Source organism: Papilio machaon, chromosome Z (genome assembly GCF_912999745.1).
Source record: "Papilio machaon chromosome Z, ilPapMach1.1, whole genome shotgun sequence".
Lineage (NCBI taxonomy): Eukaryota > Metazoa > Arthropoda > Insecta > Lepidoptera > Papilionidae > Papilio > Papilio machaon.
In genome coordinates this window covers 7713823-7737833 of record NC_060016.1, presented here as the reverse complement: position 1 = coordinate 7737833, position 24011 = coordinate 7713823, and the positions used below count along the sequence as shown (strand labels likewise).

General features: G+C 34.7%; 1 protein-coding gene across 3 annotated transcripts in view; it reads left to right on the top strand.

Moving 5' to 3' along the window:
* The window catches only part of LOC106717325 (homeobox protein araucan), an 82406-nt gene extending 69266 nt beyond the window's left edge, over nt 1–13140 (top strand). For 2 of the 3 annotated variants that reach the window (XM_014511174.2, XM_014511175.2), the window contains exons 4-7: nt 6029–6345; nt 10144–10726; nt 10915–10974; nt 13002–13140. In XM_014511174.2, coding sequence (XP_014366660.1) covers nt 6029–6345; nt 10144–10726; nt 10915–10951 — 937 coding nt within the window. In that variant the 3' untranslated portion in view covers nt 10952–10974; nt 13002–13140. The remainder of the gene's footprint in view (nt 1–6028; nt 6346–10143; nt 10727–10914; nt 10975–13001) is intronic. The other variant, XM_014511176.2, reaches the window with a different exon arrangement.
* The last annotated feature ends 10871 nt before the right edge of the window (nt 13141–24011 follow it).

Sequence of the window (24011 nt, the reverse complement as noted above, 5' to 3'; positions counted from 1 at the left end):
ATATATAAAATGGCATTTCGCCGTATTTTATTCAACAAACCGTATCCACAAGCTATAATATTCATATACATCAACAGAAGCGATCATGGTGCTGCTATAATAGCGTATAATGTGGGCGCATCAATTAAATGCAAGTTTCACAGCGCACTCGAAAATTTATCCCACTCATGAATTAAGCTGGGAGTGGCTGGAAATAAAAACAAATCATGATACATCAAAGCGGAACTATGCTGACAATTCGGCTCCGTTGGACGTAATATATAGCAAGCGGTGCGTTATAATCTAAAAATAATTAGAGGCGACATTAGTTTTTATGCGTAAAAAAGACGGAGCGATAGCATCGGTTCAGGAGGCGCACGAAAATACATCGTGATATATTGCATCTCCAATACGTGCACACAATTGTTCACTACGCGTCCCACACATAGGACCGTGCCGTACCGTTACCTGAGCAATAATTTATTACTCGATACAACTTACACAAACAACTTAACAGGCGATACTGTCATAAATTATAATAAGCGAAAACAAGCGTTCGCCCGCGAAACGACAAATTCATGTTGCAAGTATGAAATACGATCGCGAACAAAATTGTTGTATATTCATTTGAAAAGAAAAACTTCATACGAGGCTCATAAAACGTAACGGCAGCCGCAGTAAGTTATCCGGGTGGAAAAAAATAATGAAACAAAGAAACAAGTACGAAAAGCTTGCAGAAACAACAAAAGTTGTGCGCGACGCGACGTAGGCGTACTTGAGTTGAGGTACCGTTGGAGTATTATTTGGAACGGTCTGTAATCCGCCACGCCCGCCGCACACCGAAATGAAAAATTACTCAGCTATTTTCAACACAAGTCTCGAGCACAGAAAAAGTACAAAAATTAGAGAAAAGAGAGGAGGGTGCACTTGTAACGTACCATTGAGATCAAAATACGCAGGAAATTACGGCGCCCCGAGCGGCAGCCGCCGTTCCCGCATTATTTTTGTGCCAACGATTTGGGCTGTTACATTTTAAATCAACCAAATAAGAACTTCTGTTAACGATACGTAACATTTAAACGGCTCCATCTTTAAGATTTACGATCGACTTGATTTTCTTTGATAAATTAACACATTATTTGGTTTAACCAACAAGCGGTATGTAATAAATCTATCGCGGTGATTAACTGTACTGAGACACGGTATTAACTCGGACTTCGCAACGCTTGAGCGGTGCCTAAACGGTCTAGATAATTAATGTCAGTGCATGATTATGGATTAGTTGACATCACTCAAGCTCAGTTGTATATTATGTCAAATGTACTCATCTCGTAGCAATTATGTATGTGAAATGGTTACTCGCCTCTCGGCTCTAATTCGAAACGACCCGAGGCTCCCTCGGCGTGGGGAGGTTGTACTTATGTACGGGAATCGGGTACATAGAGGTAGGTTCGTTGTACGGGGGAGGGTGCGGAGAAGCCACAATTCCCCCAAGCGACCAGATCGTAAACCTCTGATACCGCGAATCGAACGCATACTCTCTCAAATATGTAGCGTAGCCTTCGCCGCCCGCCCAACCGCAGCTTTCCCTACTTCCATTCTCATCTATTTCATTACTCTGATCTGTATCTATTAAGAATAAAGTTATTTACATTGGTTCAATAAAAATTAATACTTGGTTAAAATTGTATTTAGTCATAAAAAATGTTAAAAGCTTTAAAAAAACAACGGGCTAAAGTTAAAAAGTACATAATTAATTTTACGTAATTTGTAAGCATATTTGATATTGAAAATATGTGGAATGGAAATGAAAATTACCAATTAAAATATTTCACCATCAAAAGAAATTTTATTTTATATTTTTCAACTATAAGTATAAATGTATACTAACAATCTATATGAACATAATTTTTAAATAATTACAAACGTACAATTACTTAGTGTCTATGTAGACTTTTGCCGTTTCAGAATAAAATGGAAGAGGTTTTAGTTTTAGACTTCTCATCGATATCTAAACGATCCTTCAATATTAACTAAGTAAATCTCACTAATTCGAAACATCAGAACTATGTTACATATCTTCAATATTTTGTGAAATGCCGTATAGCTTAATGTTGAAAAGCAAAACATATAAAAAGTATTTAAAAATAGCGTAGTTATTAATCAAAAGACGTAGGAATCATTTCATTCTCCCATATTTCAAAACAAATTCAAGACTAATTTATTTCTATTTTAATATTACATCTCTCTCATATAAACTCGAGCGGTAAGTCATAATTTCAGTGCCTAAAAGGAAATCTGTGTAACTTCAAATTTATAAAGGGGCTATTTAAATAACGCATATGTTTAAGACATGTAAGTTTTTTAAATTTGGAATTATCGTATGCAGGAAATGTCAAAACGAATTAATCCGTCCATTTGTCGGACAAACACATGCGCGTGCGCACACACACATTGATGTGTCTCGTAAACGTTTCTTTTTCGTTCCCAAATTAACAAGCATAGAGTATTTCCGTTGTTGGAAGATAATTATATACACTACTTTTTTAAAGTAGGGTGTAATAATCATGTTTATAAGAACTCTCTAAATGCGGACAGAAATTAAAATACCTGTAGTTTATTTTTGACGTCATAAAAGTTACTTTATTGTTACATCTTTATTTGTATTTGTTGAAGTAGAAAAAATATTTAATTAAGTTTTTAAATTAATGTATTTTATTAATAAGGTATGTTTTTTTAATTATTAGTAACAATATCACAAAATACTGAAATATAAAAACAAAGAAATTTCAATATCAAATATATAAAGTTGAAATTTTTCATTTTCTCGCTTAGTCTGGTGTAATTTGAGAAAAGTTTTCTGTAGAAAGAAATTTCTCGGTATCTTTCATAATAGCTACGACATGTCAATTTTAAATACTATACTACTATTATATTTATCTAAATAACGCAAATGCTTCGACCACACAACGTAAAAGCGGGCTCGACTTTAAGTGGACTGTCTAAATTAATTAGTATGCTTACGAAATAAACATCACTTGTAGCTGCTTCAGCGCTGAATTCAGTTAACTTTGTCTAACTTCGAAAAACGATGAAAGCGCGTTAAATCGCTGAGTTTTTAGTTTCCAGCCGTCTTTGTTAACCGCAGAGGATTTTCAAGAGCTTATTCGTGTATAACTAATACGGGTTGGTTTCAGACGCTCTCTCTAAATATATTCTTCAGACAGATGCTAATATAATATTTTTATTTATACGAATGTCACATAGTTCATTTAAGAAATGTTAACCTCTATCTAAATTAAATGTGTTTATCTTTTCCGTGCATTTACACTGTACGGTTTTATTATATTTATTTATTTAAATTATAATAAATCTTACATAGTTTTTGAGTTTAATTAATTTTATAATATTACCATTTTTATAGGCAAATTTATATGTTTATTAAAGCTTGATTTAACTGGCATTAGAATGATTGATTTAAAAATAATAGAAAATATGTATCTTCTATCTGTATTATTTGCTTCATATCGTTGATTCTAATTGAAAGTTATGTTATAAAGTTTGTACAAATACAAATTTATTATTAAATATTAGTAGATACTAAAAGCTAAATCCTAAGTTTATTGTAATGTTCAGTTAAGATCAAATATATAAAAATATAGCAAACGTAACTATATTCAAAATTAAATAAGAGTTGAATTTGAACATAGCCACAAATATTGTAATTTGTTATCTTGGTTTAGGAAGAATTATCAATTTGTATGTCTAAACTTTATATTTAGGTAAGAATAAGTTTATAAACAGAAATAGTCGACTTGAGTTTGTATACCTATCTTAAAGCAGCAGAGTTTTTTGCGTAATTAAAAAAGAAACATGCGGACTAATTGAGAATTTTCTTTTTAAAGTTGCTTAATAAATACATGGATACGTAAACATTTTTTAATTTAAAAGTAAGCAAATACTAATTAAGATTTAAAATCTAAACTTAATATTTTTAAGCCATACTACTACGTATATAACCTACAAAATCTATTATAAAATAACTTGCATCTATGCCCGCTACAAAGAAAAGTAAATATAAAAAGATATAGAATATATAAAAACTGTACGTAATTCAGGCAAATAAACTTGAGTCGAGCTCTTCATATAATCCGAGATCCGAAGTAAAACCGCAAAATCGGCGTACGATGCCGCCGCGGCCGCCGGCCGTCCGACTTGTAATACCGGTGTTGTCCGGCAAGATGGCGTCTCGCAATCGATAGCACCACAACGCCCACGTTAACACGCCTGCGCTGCGCCGCCCTGTGCAATTGCAACCGGTGTGCATCGACACCGGACCGCCCTCTGTCGGTGACAACCGATTCACCATCGCTGCGACTAAATCGCATTACTATTTTTTATCGCGCGATTTTGTGTCGTGGAAATTCAATACATGGGTTTACAGGAATATGAAAGACCACAAAATATCATAACTTTTCTTACATCTACAATTTTAAAATCGCACTGAAAAGTCCATAATTCACATTAGACTTTTATACGAGTACCTTACAAATTTAACCTAATAGTACATCTCATCAAATGCAAATATCTATAAGATTTTATGAGTGAGTAAAGATCATTACAAACACTGACAGCTTCATAATAAAGTATTTTAAGCGATAAACAATTTAATTATATTTTTTTATTAAATTAGATCATCGCTTATCTGTTCTAATTTTAAAGGTTACAGTCCTATCAATTGTTTCATCATCATCAACCTCCCCTATACCTATGGAGAGTCGGCACAGTATGTACTACTCCTCCATACATCTCTATCAGCGGTCATATCTGAATTTACCCCCTTCTTACGCATATGCGTATCCTCTTTCACACACTAGATCCATACTTTCTTTGGTCTTCCTCTACCTTTATAGACATCCACATTCAATCTCATTACTTTTTGTTTATATGATTATCATCCCTCCGCATAACATGTCCAAACCACGCTAACCTTCTGCTCCTCAATTTTTCGATAACTGGCGCTACTTTCAAACTTCCTCTGATATACACATTCTTAACTTTATCTCTTCTTGTCACACCACACATCCATCTTAGCAATTGTTTATGAAATCAACAATCTTATTTTGTAGTGACAAAACTAGTATATTGATAAAATAATATAGGTATAGGTAGGTATGGTACATATAGTTTTAGGAAATAATGAAAAAAACATTTACTTGAGCTTGTGACTTGTAAAAAAATTAATATAAATACTTTGCGAAACGCTGACGTAGCTTAAGTATTAAAATAGTAAATACCTATTCTTTCTTTTTGTTTTAAAAAAGAAAGGAAATTCATCAAAGAGTATCAGTGAATACTACAGTCCTTTATCTATTATATTACGGTGTAGTATCAGAGAAATGTATTTGTTGAATTGCTGCGACAGTAAACTTTAAAAAGCGCCGAGAGTGCCGCAATTTGCGTGAACGTGCCCTGACATGGGACGTTTTTTAACTATTCCTACGCGAGAAATCTATTTATTGGGCCCCTCAGACCGCGCCTTTGTCATGTTGTCGAAATCGAAGTCAGGTAAGCTAAGGAGGGGAAAGGAACGTTCCGCCACAATTACTCTCAAAATGAGCATTCAAATGGGATGGCGGGCCCTAAAAACTGTACCGAACAGCTCTCGGTGCCGCGATGGCTTTATTTTTGCTGCCATTACGAGAAATCTATTGCCTCAAATAAAACGCCTATCTGTTGCGAGTTCAAAAGCCAGTTTATTGTTCGCTAGTAACCGCTTGACGCATGACATCCAGATTTCATGTTTCAATGCAATAATAATAATTTACGGCAATTGAATATTACTTTATATATCTAGATGACAATGAATTTTATTAAAATCAATATTATTAATGATATTAAACATTTATATATTCTTATTAGTGATGAAGTCTCCTTTAACGACGTGGCTCTGTTAGAAAAGTGAAATTTTTATGCGTTGCATAAAGGCCGGAAGCGTAATATCTCTCTATCCCATTAGGTATATGTATAAACGTGTGTTTGTTGACAGATATGGAGCTGGGTACGATTTGGCAGCCAGGAGGAAGAATGCAACGCGGGAGTCAACCGCGACTCTGAAAGCCTGGCTCAACGAGCACAAGAAGAATCCATACCCGACCAAGGGCGAGAAGATAATGCTGGCGATCATAACAAAGATGACGCTCACACAAGTGTCCACGTGGTTTGCTAACGCACGTCGTCGCCTCAAGAAAGAAAACAAAATGACCTGGGAGCCGAAGAACAAAACTGACGAAGACGACGACACCATGCTGTCAGATGAGGAGAAAGAAAAAGACGATCAAGAAGATAAAATCAAACCCCACAAAGGTTCGTTGAGTTGATTATTAAAACAACTTCCGGTAGTCAATTCAAAGTTTTCAGACACAGTTAACGGGTTGACTACCGGTTGTTGGTATAATGTTTAATCCAATTTTGCGCCCTCTGTTGTGATATCACCCTGCGAATTGTATTTTCATGTAGTGTTTTGTGCAATGTATGATTTTATCTGCAACAGCGAATGCGAATTGCTTTTTCGGTTAATATACCTTTAGTAGATGCGTGTTATTTTCATGTCCGAATTGAGCCGGCGTTGTTAAACGTTTTAAATTGCTTTAATTTTGTCGGTGTATAAATCGTCGAGTGAATTGGCATAACCCGGCTGAGCCGGAGGGTGTGCGGCAACCGGCGAGGAGCTGGGAGGAGGGAGGAGGCGCGCGGGAGACGCGGTAGGGGGGGCAGGCTCAGGGCGAAGGGTAGAGGGGGGGTTGGTCTCAGGCGTGTAACTGTGCGTAACCGCTCCTCGCTCCCGGATTTCCTATTCGTAGTAAAGTGGGCGGCGCCCGGGACCAAATTTCATATAACGCTTCTTCCGTTCGTTGCTACAAGGGGCTCGGAGGTAGCAGCGAGCTTGTCTGACGATCTGCCCTACTTCATGTTCTTGCCAAAGGATTTGTCGAGTTCGTGGATCGTTTCTTTTATGAGGTTATTCTAACAAAACATTAAGTAAGTACGATTTCGGGGATTTATAACATTCCGATGAGAATCGAACGGTGCTCTCAGAGTTTTCTGTGCTTTGAAGCTCGATCATTATATAAATTCTCAGGGCGCAACGTGAAATAGATTTATGGACGTCACAAAAATCGGACTGCAATAAAATGCAGTCGCGGCGTGGGAGGCCGCTCGTGAGGGCTTTAGTCGTGGTTGTCAACGACGTATAAATTATAAGTAGGTATTGTTACAATAAATATGGTTTGGAGCGAGAGTGTTTTCATTGCAAACTTCACGGGCCTAATGGAAGTGCGAGGGCGTCACGCCTAACGCGCGGCGCACGTCGTCTAATGAAGCCGACTATTGTCGAGATAGGAGTGTACTTAATTCGTGGTCTCGAGTAGCGGCAGTCGGGGTCATAAAACGGCAACAATAAAGTGGCGAGATGCATGGGAGCGCTTTGTCTCGCCAAATATAAAACACTGGAAATGTCTCTCAAAAAAAGGTAACAAGTATTCAACCATTGGATACTTCACACTTTCGATGAACAGGTTTATGCAGGTATTTACATTTTATCGAAACCGTGTCGATAATATTGATGAAATATCCTTACGTGGGTTAGAGGTACAAGTACATACTTATTACTTAATATGATGCTTTTTACATTACTCAAAGTTATTTTAATAAAAAAATAATATCACGATGAAACGATCTTTAGTTATGAAATAATATTCTAAAGTGATTTGATAACAATCTACTGATATTATTAAGCTGGACTCATCAAATATACATATACCTCTATTTACGTAAACAACATCACAAAGGCACTCTCAAACGTATTTAAATATAACAGATATTAATATTTAATATTATTATTATTTTCAACTGCGGAATACTCTGAGTAAATTTTTCTACATTTTATATTGATAAGTGTAGGTTAATAAGATGGAAATTTTTCTGTGATAATAATAATAATAATCTATTACACTCAAATATAATATAATTAACCTTTCCAAACATATATTTTAAGGTTATATTTAATTTTGAAAATAAGAAGTCCTGTGAACTATGATGTAAACTTAACTTTTATTACAGCATTATAAGTAAAATAACATTGAAACAAGCGACGTCGAAGATCTTTACTACTAACATCGTGCGTGCTATTAATCCCTAATAAACAAAACATTAAATTCCTCGCGCACTGCGGCGCGGCGTCCAAACTAAAATGTCAATGTAAGCGACATGTAATATATCATTTTAAGTCACGGCAAACAAAGCCAATATAAAAGCTTTCTCACGCGATCCCCGCCGTCGTCGACAAACAATCATACAGAACTATCCCGCGCTAAGCCGCTCATGAATAAAAGCACATATTCGGACCCCACCAATAAATGTTAATTTCAGTCGTAAGCGCGCGTCGCAAACAAAATATTAATCCCGTGCGCGTTAATGGAAAACGAGTGCAGAAGTAACACAAACAAGTGTGTTTCGGAGAAGTAATAAATTGAAGTGAGCTCCTATGAAGTGCACGCTGCGTCGGAGTGCGAGAGAGAGGGTCTTAGAGGGCTCAGGGGCGCCCCTCGAGGACGAGACGCATTTTATTATGCGCCACTTCGCCCCCGGCTTTGGTGACTAAAGGGGAAAACCGCTCGGCGCGGAGCTGAGTGCACGGCCTGTTACAATTTCCACGACCTCGCGATGTCGCCTGCAGACGAGATAAATCTATTCTGCGCATACACCAATGACGATACTCACAATTTCCCTACTTTTTTTCTCTGTTTCACTCACATTTAGATAAAAATATAATGTACAAACATAAACACTTTAACTTGAATTTTAAAATAATACCAATATCATGAAAAGACATAGTAATTTTTCAGTAAAGATATAATAAAGTAAAGAGTCGTGTAAGAAGTACTCGCTTTTATAAAATAACTTGGTTAAAGGTATACATTAATTGATAGCCTAGAAATTAACGTAACGAAAATTACATTAAGGTATTAAGGCATCGTTGAACTCCCATCTTATCTGCGTCGTTGTGGCCTTTTATTACATTAATACAATGAAAATTAAAACAATTTGCCGGATAAATATCTTCGCACCGAGTATCAGTGGCATCCCTATTTATCCCTAGTGAAGGGCAACGCGGATAACCCCTCTTAAAAGCTATGAGCAGTCAGCATTAAATGGTATAAAGAGAATGAAGTCGACCGCTCGCACCTCCCGCCCGCGCGCGCCTCTGAATTTCATTACGCACGCCGCGCCGCGCCGGCCCCTCCGAAACCCACTTTACAACACAAAATGGCATTGTGATAATACTTAAAGACTTATAAAATTTTACTGAATAAACATTTTTTTTGGTAATTGCACAATAACCACAATCGACCGTCGGTTTAACTTTATTGTTGTATTTTTTTTTGAAATTTCATCTTTTAAAAGAATTTCCTCAACGTTACCTATACGTTTGCAACTTAATTTAAATATACGATGGAATTTAATTTTATGATACGTGAACATATTCAAGCTATTTATAAATTATGTTTACTCATAATATTATGTATGTTTTTGAAACGATATATATCTACTTTTCACAATTTCACTTCAAGAAGTTTTTGATGAGCACTACAATAAGCATCTGTAGTCGTTATGAATCGTATGTAAATATTTATTTATCTATATTCTATTTGTTATTAATATGGATATAGGAAAAACAGCGTGAAAAGGTTGACCATTAATTGTGTGGGTCTCACATTCCTCGGCGAGAAGTGTGGTGCCGCAGGCGCGCCGGGAAATGCGAAATAAATGCTCGGCTTAAATGCGAAAGGGATCGCCGTGCCCGGGGGGAGCCGCGCCCCAAAGTGGTATTTTCACTTCGCTAATCGGATAACCACTTAACGAATGGGTCACTGCACGACAAACGTATTTTCACACGACTTTCCCGAAGGGAGCCCGAGATTTCGCTCCGCTACAACTAAAAACTTACGTCGCCGGTGTAACGGTCACGCCGACACACGTATCGATTGCGAAATAAACGATTTAAGCTTTTTTATTGTCGTTACGATAGTTGCTCTGCAGCGGTAATCTGCTGTCACGCGTGTCGAACATTAAATATGATCAATGAATGCGTAATCTTTACAGATGAGGAGAGGAAGAGCGATGAGCTGCTGCAGGGTATGCATCATCAGCTGCTCGGCTACGGGATCAAAGAGGAATCGAAACGTGGGCCTTCAGATTGCGGAGTACCAATACCTGCATCAAAGCCGAAGATTTGGTCGCTGGCAGACACAGCCGCGTGCAAGACACCCCCGCCGGCCGCCCAACCTTGGCCGCAGCACGCGTACGGACCGGGGCCCGAGCGCGCCGCACCCGTCGACGGCAGCGCTAACGGGTTCGCACTGCCAGCAACGGCCGCCAGCCCGGCCGGTGGGGCTTACGGCCGCTACGGAGGCTTCCCCAGTGGGCAGTACGGCCAGCATCCGTGTGTACATCCCGCGGCATTCCCCGATGTACAAACCGATACGCCGCCGCAGACACCGCCCAACATGAAAGTACCAAGCGTCGCGAACCCTCTTGGCAGCGGCGGCTCCGGCTACTGCTTCCCAAGGCACCAGCAGTCGCCGCAGCGTGATCCTTATCATAACCCCCACCACGCTAATAATCATCAGCCCAACCAGCCACATCATAACGAAGGCTCAGCCGCATTTAAGCCGTTTTATAAAAGGTTATTATTGCTTTTCTATATCTGTATTTTAGTTTCATTTAAGGTCTCCGCGCGTTTAAATTAAAATTTGAGTTAGTAGGAGTTTCTAAAAACAACAAGTAAAAAATGTGGGATCGTGGTCAAGCGCTAGCTTTTTCAATATAAAAAAAGCAACAACACGTGAAAAGAGTGAATGTTTCCTATTCCAGCTCGCACTACTCCAACGGTTTCGTGTCAGCCGTCTGAACGCGGACCGCGCGCCACTTGCGGTGAGTTACTGATTGATTCAAATTGATGATGCTGAGCGCCCGATTCCGGAGTCCCATGTAAATGAGAGACTCGGCCGTAAATGGATGATCGTAGTAAAGATATCGATGAAGCCATATAGTTGCAAGATGGCGGCGCAGACTCACGTTGGGGTGTCATGTCGGTAATTGAAAACAATGGAAGCGAAGCGGAAGGGCGAGAGAGGCGAGATTGCAATCTTACGTCATTTGTCAGTGTCACCGGGACGCGCCGTACACCTACGTAACCGCGCTGACCTGCCTAAATTACAATCTAATACGAAACGGACGCTTTCTGAAATAAAAAAAAGAAACTAATTAAGTTAGCATTTACACCGGACATAAACCATCTTTAGTATCTCATCTAAAATTACTCTTCAAAATATGAAACTTTTAGTAGTTGACTAAAGTTTGATAGTGTTGGTCAATTTATTTGGGTCAGTTTAATTACGTTGGTTTATCTTTATAAAGTTTAGGCATAAATTAAGCTCAACTTTTACTCATACTCTTAAATTCGATAGTTTATAGGTGATGTGCCGATATAACCTTTTAAGATCAAATATTATTAAACTGATGATATTAATAATTAATTAATAAATACATAAATTAATAGAAACATTGTAATAGGTAGCTAGATTATTCAGCATCGTGTGAAGACAAATTCTATTCATCTTCACTTGGGATCATTTAGGAGCATTTTTCTAAGAGTCCTCGAGGGATTTCTAAGAAGGGGCAGAGGCATCCACGTCTCATTACAATAAATCGCGAGCTGGCAGCCACCGCACAGGGCGGTTGCGCCAAGAATTCTGTTTTAGCCAAACGCTCACAAATTCACATCTATAACCTTTTGTATTATTTTCGTTTTCACGCCTTTTTATCCCTCGGATTCCTTGACGCGAATATAATTCCTTATCGCGGCATTCCTTTTAAGGAGTGAAAAAAGAACGAATCGAATCGACTGTTCTTGTTTTCTGCTTAAGTAACATACCTGTATCGTTTTTATTTGCCCAAATAATATCGCTACTAAATCGGAGCTTCATTCTTTAATATAATTTATTTCCAGCTCACTTCGTTCATTATTCGTTGCTTATTTGGAATATTTATATAATATAATTAAATTAAATATTTTAACAGGTTTATTTAAGTCTCCGTTAAAAATCACGATCTGTTAGAGGTTTAAAAGAAAAAAGGTAACGGTATAAAAAAAGAATTAAGTATGATACAATTATATGCCTAGCAAGGGTACAAATAATTTTATTATTATTCGGGGCACACCTATTCCTAATTCTGTTGTTCACTATATCTAATTTGAATAATACGGAGCCAGAATAGTCAAGTCCATAAGACAAAAAACTTTAATTTATGAATGCACAATGAGTATTGTTCACGGAGTGGCTAAAGTGAGGAGAGGAGTCGACTCGGCAGCGCTTGGTCCTTCGAGCCAGATAACGCACGACGAACGTGCGTGGGCGCGATCTCAATGGAGCCTCTTCATTCACAACACTACCTCGGCATTAAAGCCGCTTTACTTTTTTCAACAGCCTAATCTTTTCTCTTATCTGTTGATCCTCGGGTCCTTCCCTGTTTCATTCAGTCGCAACTTACCCGGCTAACCTGTTCGACTTCTTTTTTCATTGACGCCGTACAAAGCTAAGATGACCGCGGGCGAGGTCGAATTTTTATTTCTTTCACATTTCGGTTTTCCGGTCCGACCGATTCGTTAATAAATTCTCAGATAATGAGACTGAACGTTTCGTCACCTCATCTCGATTGGCTTGGATTTTTTCTTTTTCGGCCGTTATGTGTGAACGCCGCGGAGGGCTGACCGGCGACGGCGAGATAGAATCGGAACAGCTATCGATTCGGGTCGTCTTTTTTTCGATAATTTAAATACCGCTATTCTTTATAGAGGAGACCTTTATCTTAAAATACGTTGACTTCGTAAATAGAAAGGATATTGTGGATTCGTATAATGTTTTTATGTTAAAAATCATTTTTTTTTATTGTTTCAGGTAAAGCACGTGCAATCTGGGTCGCAACTTTGCCCATAAACCCTTAGGGACTATCGAATTTTCACTGTGGCAAAAGTGTATGTTTCCTTTATAAGATCTATCAAGCAAATTTGTTTTCGAGATATGTTTGTCAATTTCTCTTTCGGGAAATTAAAGATTTGTTTTTAATTTTTATTAATGATTTTGATACACATATTTCGATATAGTTTTACTTTCTGTATAATGAAAATATTTCGTTAAATTATACTTAAATTGTGTTTATTCTGGTTTTAACATCGACAGTTGTTCTAATTACTTAAAATCATTGTACGAAATCAATGTTGCTCAGTATTTTTTATAGATTTAAGAATATTATGGAGTTATTATCCAAATTATTTATAAAAAAAAAATAGGTACACGGAATGCGCAATTAAAACTAAGTGGAAACGAAATTAGTTATTGGACTTAGTAAATTATAGTGAATATCTGATTCCGCAAAGGAATGTTTTAAGTTAAGTTAATATTTTATTTTATCCCTTAGTTTCGTTCTTCCAACTTTGTTTTGTTTGTAAAAGTTTCTTGGCACACTACTCAATAGGTAACAAGTATAATCATTTTGATAGGAGTAAGTGTACTTTTCGTAGGCAAAGAATCACGAAGTTTCATACACAACACATACAAGTAGAACGATTTATATTAGAATTAAGAGTGACACCAGCCATGTGTTTATTTTTGTTAATATCTAGATCGAGGAATCGAATAATTATAATCGATTTTTAATTATTGTTGTTGTCCCTGTACATATGATAAAAAGTTTTGTAGATTTTCTATTTTTAGTTTCACAAAATGTGTACAAAGTAATAACTATTTTTTTTTTTGCAATTTCAAAGTTGTTTTAAAGAATATCGGAAAAAATTATAAATATTGTTTTTAAAAAGTATTATTAGAATACCTGTAAATAAAATATATTCTCAATAATACATTATTTTCAAATCTTACGCAATCTGTTTTAATCGTAATACGAATTAAAGAAACTAGATATAGCAATTTTGTAGTCGTGAAAATGGTATTTTGAAAATACATTTTAATCCCAAATATGTTTAATTATGATCATAATTTTTTTTTCAACGGAAACTCTGCTAAGCATCATTTGGTTGATTTGTTTTTATATTACGTTGTCCTCATCCGACTTCCACAAATGTGGATTATAAACGATACTTGTTTCCCAGAAGTAAACCTGTTTTACATTGAAACAAGATGAAAGGTCGACCCTCCTAAGACCTCTTAGCTTGGAACTCCAACAGGTAGTTAACAGTTTGAAACTGTGATTTCTAAGACACTTGAATTTCATATATGCTTGTTTTATTTAGAAAAAAAGATGCACTTACATCGTTTGATAATAGATTTTTTAATATTATTTATATCATTATTGTTAAGATGTCTTCGTAGCATTAAATATCTGGTTTTAAAATCTAGGTGTGAATGTTCCGTTTAGTTTTCATTTATTGCAATTGTAGGCCACTATACAAGTTCATATGAAGTCATAAAGCAATATATTAGAGGCTGGTCATTAACAGGTAATATGATAACGACTCTTAAATGATGTGACCAAATCGAATACATTCGCTTAATAATAAATGTTCTATATAGATATTTATAGAATATGAATAACTATTAATAATAATTATGAGTAAAATTATGTAACGATTGTAATTAAATCTTTATTTCAAAACAATTTATTTTATTTCACCTCCTTTACCCTTAATCCGTGAAGTGATAAATTTTGATTATTATATCAGGTTTTTAATTTTTGTATTTTATTAAATAAAACCAATTATCGTAAACTCAAGAACAAAACACAACCATTATCCTAATATTATAAAGTGAATAAAGAATTGAATGTTGAAAAGGTCGATAATGATTCGGTAAAACGGGATATCAAAAAAGGGTCCCACCCTTCAGCTCTTAACTCTTAAACAATGCTTAAAGGCTAATAAAAGAACCACTTTTTTCGACTTTTAAGAGCTACGTTAGATATAGAACCCCTGCATACGGCGAGTCGTAGTTTAAATTAATTAAAAGGGAAGTTTAATTAATGGACCGGTGGAAATATCTTGAAGATAAACAGAGCTTTTGAAACTTAATCTAAGCGATTGACAGTAACTAAACGTGGACCTGCTACTGTGACAAGATATACACTTATGTTGACAAAATCAATAGCATTGAATGACTGTCGAAATTAGAGAAATGGATAGGCAGTAAATAAATACATTATATAGTCATTCTATATAGTCATATATCACCGATTAATTAACAACAATAGCTCCTGGTAAATAACTAATAATTCTACTGATGCTAACGCAATTGTCAATTATGTTGCCACTAACCTTAGGTTTCTGAGACCCAAAATCCTGACTGAAGTAACAGATACAATAATAAAATAATAGTATTTCGTCAGTAAAATTTCATCGTAAATCGCTAATGGATGTATAAAGCTTTATTGTAGAGTAATATTAAATCTAAAAACCACTAGATTTTTCCTGAATATCATTGTACCAACGACTGAAAACGGTGACTTATTATAGATTTCATCATCTCCTTGACCTTGTCCCACTTACGTAGGGTCGGTGCACCAGGTTTCCGTCCTCCAAATCAATCTGTCTGCCGTCATCTCCATTGTCACCCCTTCTTGATCATGTCACCTTTCACGCAATCCATCCATCACTTCCTAGGCCTACCTCTACCAGTGTACCCCTCCACATTCATACTTAACGTTCTCTTTGCCACATGTGAAAAAAAAAACTTAATTAGTACCCTATGTGTTCTGCCAGACTATGTTCTACATCTATGCCAAATTTCAGCGAGATCCCTCTAGCCGTTCTGGAGATACCTTCTAATAAACATCCATCCATAACTTTGGCATTTATAATATTAACAAGATAGTAAGTACGAGTACAAGTGTTTTGTATTTCTTTAGCGGTAGTTTTATTTGAAATTAATTAAATCAGCATACGATTAATTTATTCTAATTAATAGTATGTTTAACATTTACAGATTCAAATGTAATAAAGCTACCATTAGGATACTAAACCTAGCAATTGGATATTATAAAATATCCAATAGATATGCTCTCCGATATAATAGTCAGTGAAGAACTATTAGACAAAGATTAATAGTTGTTATAACTCAAAATGATCAGAGGTTAATTATATTATTATAATAATAAATCAATCAATAATTTGTTATAAATGTATTTCATTACATTAACTGATATGTTATTGTTTTGATAGATAATAATTTATTATAGAAAATAACAAAATGTTCACTAAGAAAATGTTAACATGTGGGATTAGTGTTCATTACTTTTAGTAAATTATTAAATAAAGAATATTATCCTGAAATAGTTTTAACTTTGTAAAATCCTTAACTACAATCAGAACAATAGAAAAGTTATCAATGATAGAGAGGCAATGCGGTGATATTGATAATGTTTAATATTAAAAATACGAAAGTTTGGATGGATGAATGTTTGTTAGAAGATACCTCCAGAACGACTGCATGAATATGGATGAAATTTGGTATAAATATAGATCACAGTAATACACATAGGCTATTTACTACGTTTTTTTTAATTCCTAGCGGACAAAGTCGCGGGTGACAGCTAGTATGTGAATAAAGTTATAAGGTAATTGTCCCAATTAATAACATTCCGAGAGCGAAAATGATGAAACCTAATAAAAAATAACAAACCACGTTGACAAACAAAACGTAACTACGGCTTTACTTAATCAAATCCGTCACTATAGCAATTGAATGAGTAATAAAATCGCTAGTACACATAAAACAGCAATAAACATTGACAATACAAATAGAGGCTAATAACCCGAAACCAATCAAACGGGCCGGCCGAGCGGGACCAATGCTCGAATACATTTTATAGTTATGTGCCCACCTTTATACAGATTAGAGCTTGCAGATGATTGCCGCAATAAAATTGTTTGCCAGAGTCACGGCTTCTAATTAGTTGACACTATAAAGTTCATAAGTTTATGGCATTAACCTAGTAGGTACTTGGAGGTGGACAAATTTACTTTGCATTTGCAGAGATTTTGGTAAGTAACTACAAGAACTTATTAAGTACCTTTGTTTTAACAGGAATTATATTAATTGTTGTTGTGATACAAAAAATAAAATACGAAAAACGCAAAGTGATTGCGGAAACAGAAAACTGAAATTGAAAGATGCTTTCTATAATCATAATTTTATATTAACAAGAGATTACACAGTTCTTACTTAACATAAAATGTCTTAAAAATAATACGTTCAAGTGAGACACAGGTTACGACTCAAAAGTTAGGTCTAGCTTCACAAGTTTTCAACGTTTAACGACAGATGGCACACCTGGTATTGTTTAAGCTTGATATCGTAAATGTTTTTATTAAATTATTGTAACATAACAAAGTTTTTAACAATTTTTAGTATGAAATTTATTAAAATATAAATATAAACATAACACAATACAATTAAGAATGAAAAAAAATGTCCAACATATTTTCAAGTAGCATTTATTATTATTATTTTCGTACTTAATGTAGTAAGTACAAATAATTTAAATTTTCCATTTAACCAATGTTATAGGAACGATGTGCAGAAATATTATAATTTTTTTAGGAATTCATTGAAATATTTAAGTACAGTCTTAGAGAATCAACTAGTTGTGCATTTCCATTACAATTTAGAAACATTTTAATTGAATTTTTAAATGTTTTATATATGGTTGAACAATGCAAGTGCGTTGTGTGGTTAAGTAAGCTTAAAATGTGGGTACCCATTTACTTTTTCTGATATTAATAATAATATTTTCCTTAGAAATGGTAAGCAAAATTCTTTTATAAGTAATAATAAATAAGATTAATTAAGTAAATTTGTAGTGAAGAAGGTTTGTATCAAGTCTTGGCGACCATTTATCAAATGTCTTCATAAACTTGTACCTAAATAAATAAATTAAATGTTAATAGCTGTTGTAATAACAATATCATGTGACGACGATCTAAACAAATGTATTTTTTATGTTCAATGAATAGATAAATATGTTGTTTCAAAATAAAAGTATAAAAATTATAATTTAATATCGGCCGTCACGAATAATTTATGATGTAACAAGTTATAAACGCTTAAGTACAAAGGTGCGATCAACTAAGTCAAGCCCACCTGCTCCGGCCAAGGTGTCGAACCTAATCATTTCAGATTTCTGCGCAACCGGCCAAATTTATTCATACCTTCCCTCACATTTATCACCGCCGGCCTATCTCGGTAGTTTTTCGTATGTATGAAAAGACTAGTGTTGTTTTCCTACTTTGTGCACTGATTTTTTAAATGTTTTTATTAGATCAACTGATCCCTAATATTTTTTGATGAATTAATAAATAATGTTTGTTTTTATTTCACAAATAATAAGTGAATAATTTCTAATTTAAATATTAAAAATATTCTTACTTGTTAATTGTTTGTGGTAAGCGTAAGCTTATTCAATATAAAAAATGTTAAATGATAAAAATAATGAACTTTATACTAACTGAAAGTATTATATAAGCGTAGATACAGATGTACAGACAGGATTTATTGACAATGCCATGGAGAATTTGCCAGTGAAATTCTATCACGCCTCGGAGGGTGAGCCGTTAGAATTTCGTGCACCTTGCCGAAACTAATAAATCAAACTATTGCGTAATGCCGCCGCTATATGCATAGAGATCACTGGGGCCTTCGAATTTATTTATTATCTGTTTCGTATAAAACAGATTTCGACCGATTTACGAGATACGAAGCGGCCGCCGGCCATATTTATCTTGATTCAAAAGCATTCCACGCGTGTTAGATTTTCAAACGGACATTTTTAACAAACCACATATTTTTAAAATTAAGCTTTAACGACTTTTAAAACAGTTCGTTTTACTTATTTGATGTTAATTATGAATATTTTATAGCATGCGTTTAAAAACACTACCAAAATATATATCACTCTTAAAATATGTACTAAGAAATAACATTTATCACATATTATTTTTAGCTACTACTTGTATATATTAGTTTTGACATTTATTTAGTTGGAATATGTTAATGAATTGTCAATATTAAGTTTGTAGTTTGTAATTGGCCTCGTAAGAAATGGTAACTCATTAAATTAAATTAGCGATTAAATGATTTTTTTTCTAGCTATAGTAAATTTAAAGCGGTAGTTATGGTTTTTGCCTACCTTCCTTTGATAAAGTCCCCTTCGAAGTATTTAATCATAAGTTAAAACAAGTGAAGGTTTTATTCACTTAATTAAAAAAATCTACTATATTACCATTTAATACATACCAAGATTTGTTTCATTATTATTTGTAATGGAATCAAATATACGACTTGAGAATATTTGCACGCCGTTGACGACACGGGCCGCGAAATCAATGAGAGAAATTCCAACACGGCCACGGCTTTAGGATTACGTCGGAGTTTGAACTTCTCTAAATGAATTCTTCGTTTGAAGCCGTGATTGCTTTCCGATATCGGAGTTTTCAACTCGATAAGTATTTAAGGTGGCGCCGATCAATCGCGGTATTAATTGTTAGAAATTCACGCATGTAAATTGATTTTACTGAAATAAAAGTATTTTCATTTAATTTGATGATAACTTAAGGTTATAATATGTTTGTTTAAGATTGCGTTTAATAAATGCACACAAACCCGCCGTCTATATAACAATGTTTGAATGTTGAAGAGGCGAGAGTGGTGAGTCAGGACAGCAACAAATGAAAATCCGTAATCTCTATGTAGCCCTTTGAGTTACTAATGTTAGTTATGTTGTTGGATTAATTATTATACGATATTATTCAAATTACTAACTGAAATATCTCATTTTATTCAATAGAATAAAAAAGGGATAGAATAATCCTTTGGTTATCGAAATTCGACCAGAACCTCTGAGTTTTGGATGCGAGCCAACTAGTCACTCTGTTATCGTGATTTCTGATAAACAAATTTATAAAAAACCTCTTTGGTTCGTCCGCGATTTGATCCAAAATTTCTGTATTTATAATCGGGCCACCAATCTTCAAGGCTACTTAATTTTTTATTAAAAAAAATCTTTATATTTTTAATTCATAATTACCTAATAATTTATGATTTCTATAATAACTGCTTAAATAACTTTAAATATAAAGATTAATTGTTGTTCAGAAATGTTCTCACACTATAAGTATTACTAGGAACAGAATTATATCAAACTAGCTTTTAACCGCGACTCCGTCCGCGCGGAATAAAAAAAAAATAGAAAACGGGGTAAAAATTATCCTATGTCCTTTTCCTGGTTCTAAGCTACCTGCCCACCAATTTTCAGTCAAATCGATTCAGCCGTTCTTGAGTTATAAATAGTGTAACTAACACGACTTTCCTTTATATATATAGAAGAAGATTATTTTGATTGAATCTTACCTACCTGAGACTTATTTTTCGTCAATTGTTTTTATTACATGAATGATAAAATAAATATGTATAGGAAAAAGTACACAAATGTAAACAAAAACTAAATCTTCTTCGATTCCTAAATCTTAATTGGTGACTAATAATACCACTATGAGTATATAAATAAAAATTATTAAGTATTACTCGTAAAAGCTCAGTATGCGTGGATGTTCTCGTATTGATGTAAAAGAATTGAGAGAGATGTTCCGAGTTCGCGCTAAGTGGAAATATCCTTTCCATTGGATTACGGGTGTGAATTAACGTTCGTTTTATTTTATTTTATGTATCGCTTATTAAATTGTAATCTTAACATCAATGAGCTACCGTTATAAAAATATCTGTAAAAGCGTTTCATTGGTTGAACATAAATACATTATAATTTAAAATTTAACGGTTTTGCTTGTAATTTCGATAACCGCTTAATTATTAAAAAAAAAAAGTTTATATAAAATACATGTTTTTACCTTTTGTATAACGGTAATTGAGATATAAGTAACTGCGTCAAACAACAACAATGGATGTATTTTAGCGTAATTTTAATCTTAGTTGAAATTAATATGTACCTTTGCAATGAAATACAAGAGCGGGTCGAAATTAAGATACAAAAAATATGCAAATGTGTTGCGTCAGTTCGTCCCTGTGCAGTGTTCACGGGCCGTATACAGTGCAGGAGCGATGCTATCTCTGAATATATGCAGCATGAACATTACCAAAAAGTACTCCATGAGCTTGATTGCCGGTTGCAAGCCGAGAACATTAAAATTGTGCGGCGCCCGTGTTCTTTCTTTTAATAAAACAAACGCACCAGCTCTGATTTAATTTACACATTAACAAAAACGGACAAGCTCATATAAAACAACATAAATCGAAACCCGCCGTGCGGTGAACCCTCGCGCCGCGAACACGGACGTAAGTGTATTTTATTGCGCACATCGGAACACGGTCGGGAACACGTACCGATGAGGCATGGTGTTACGTAGCTGTCAATTTCGCAGTATAAAATTCAAGTTGGGATGCGAGCAAAAGCAGCTGTCATCGTGGCCGGGGGTGACCGCATCCCCCGAGCTAAGCTGCCGCCGACCATCGCAGACACGCACGCCGTCCCGCGCCGCCTAATCCGCATCTACTCCACACATAAACCTATCTAATTGATAATAAAAGGAAGTATTCGGAAGCGTGCGGTTACATAACATCAGGCCGACTAATTGATTTTTACGACCCCCAGAACTCGACGCGACTTTATTGGACACGTCGACTCTAAATATTATTTAATCCAAATTATTTGCACTTGTCGTTGTGCCATACCTTCATTAGCTGAACATTACTTGAGTATATTCGAAACTAAATGTAATCTACCGAACTACTAGACAGGACAGAAAATATAACAGTTCAACAGCCAAGTTTAATAGTAGAATCCGCTTTTCAATTAACATCATCGTCATCATCTTATTAACTTAAATGTCACTTGGATGAGTTATGTTATATAAATAGTCATTCATTTAATAAGAGTAGGTACTAAATAAAAATTTCTGTTCGGATTTTAATGATCGAATAGTGAAAGTTTATAAAAGAAGTCTTCATTTCTGCACTAGAGTCAGCAGTCACGTTTATAGTTTTATTGCTTATTAAAACAGAAAATATATTCACTTTTGTTTCTATTACAATTAGATACAAATAATAAGGTTATACTCGTAATTATATTATATTAGATTATATTAGTAAAAATGTAGTCGTCAAGGTACGAATTATTAATGTCTTTGTTGTAACTTAATCCAAATTCATGTGACATTAGTCATGTAAACAAACACAAAAGGCATACGTTGACCAACAGCGGGACATTAGAATTCCAAGTTTTATTCTATTTCTGACTCATCTTAATAACTCGGACAATATTTTTTGTGGAACGTCTTATTTTCTAGTGAATGAGAATTTGTTGGGACTTCTTGAACGTGTACAACATAATGTTATTATAATTTATGTCATACTAAGCAGGTGAAGATATATGAGCGAGTCATTCTTTTTATTAAACATGTTTGCTAAGAGGATTTTGTTATTTTTTTTGTCGCTTGCCCGTAGGGCATCTATCACACAGCGTGCGGGCGCTTTCTACCTCAGCTCTTTATTACTCCAAAGATTTCCGGACAACGGCGAGTTTCTCTCACGCTTGTCCATACATACAATAATCCGCTAACAACTTACTACTTACACGGCCAATATTAAAACAGTATCGTTTAATAAATATTAATCTCCGTTGAATCTCGGTACCCAGAGAAACGTATATGTTTTAAACGTCAATATTTGGTTTACATTTTTAAACTGTTTTTTTTATGTTCTGTTTTCATAAGGTGGCAAACGAACAAGTGGTCACCTGAATCCGCCTAAATAGCAATGCGACCGCTGCCCATAGACATTAATCGACAGAGGAGGGGCATATTATTTCTAAGTATGAAAAACACAGTACAACTAGTTTACTTTTTGGATTCTAAATGTACTAATTCTGACTTCTTACATGACTTATGAGAACTGAAGAGAGTAGAGGAATGCTATTGAAAGCATAGTATGGGTACCATTTTCATTATAAAAAGTTGAAGCGTTGAGACGTAATTCGAATGCAGTAAATACTCGTATTATGGGTGCAAATGAATTTACACAAAAGGAAAATTTTATTTATATATATTTTACAATAAAATTATTTGAATATTAACGTCGTAGTATATTTGTATTGTTTATCGAAGTAAGAGCTCTGTGGATGCGGTCTCGGCACCTATGAGGTGTCGAAGCTCTTCGCAATGTTTTGTTTTTGTTCGAACACAGTCCGCCCATAAATAAGTGGCAGCGTGAACTAGTTGCCTTCCAATACTCCACGGTATTCAATATTGATTCTATCATTTTTGTATTGTAGATTATATTCTCAGCGAATGGATTTATCGCGGATGTCTGAATATTAATAGGTTTACGATACATTTTTAAAAAGGTTATAAACACCATTCATTCTGAAATTAAGATATGTTGAGTTAATATGGATTCATGTTTTATCTATTTCTATCTATTATTTATATTATTTGTTAAACATCAGAATGCAGTTGATATTGTTTACAAATTACAAAATTTTAATGTTAAGAGTAGCTAACTACAATAGAAATTTCGCTAGCGATATAGAAATAACATACTACAAAACTGAAATCAAAGTTTTTGGTTAACTTTTAATAGTTGTTAGTTTTATTAAACATAGTTAAAAAATAAACACTAATAAACAGATCGTTTGAATGTATTCTAAAATGTTGTCGAATAGGTTGCGACTGTTTCATCAGATTATAACAATGTTCATAAGCCCCGTTTAATAAAGCCGGATCAAAGTTACGCGAAAGTTTGTTATCGACTACGCATCTCTGTGGTTTGCTTCCAAGTATATACAATTTCGTAGTATATTTTATGTCCTTATAGAAGGAAATTGATAGGTATATGAATTAAAAACCATGGATGAATTATAAACTAAGTATCAAATATAAAAATATATTTAACTTG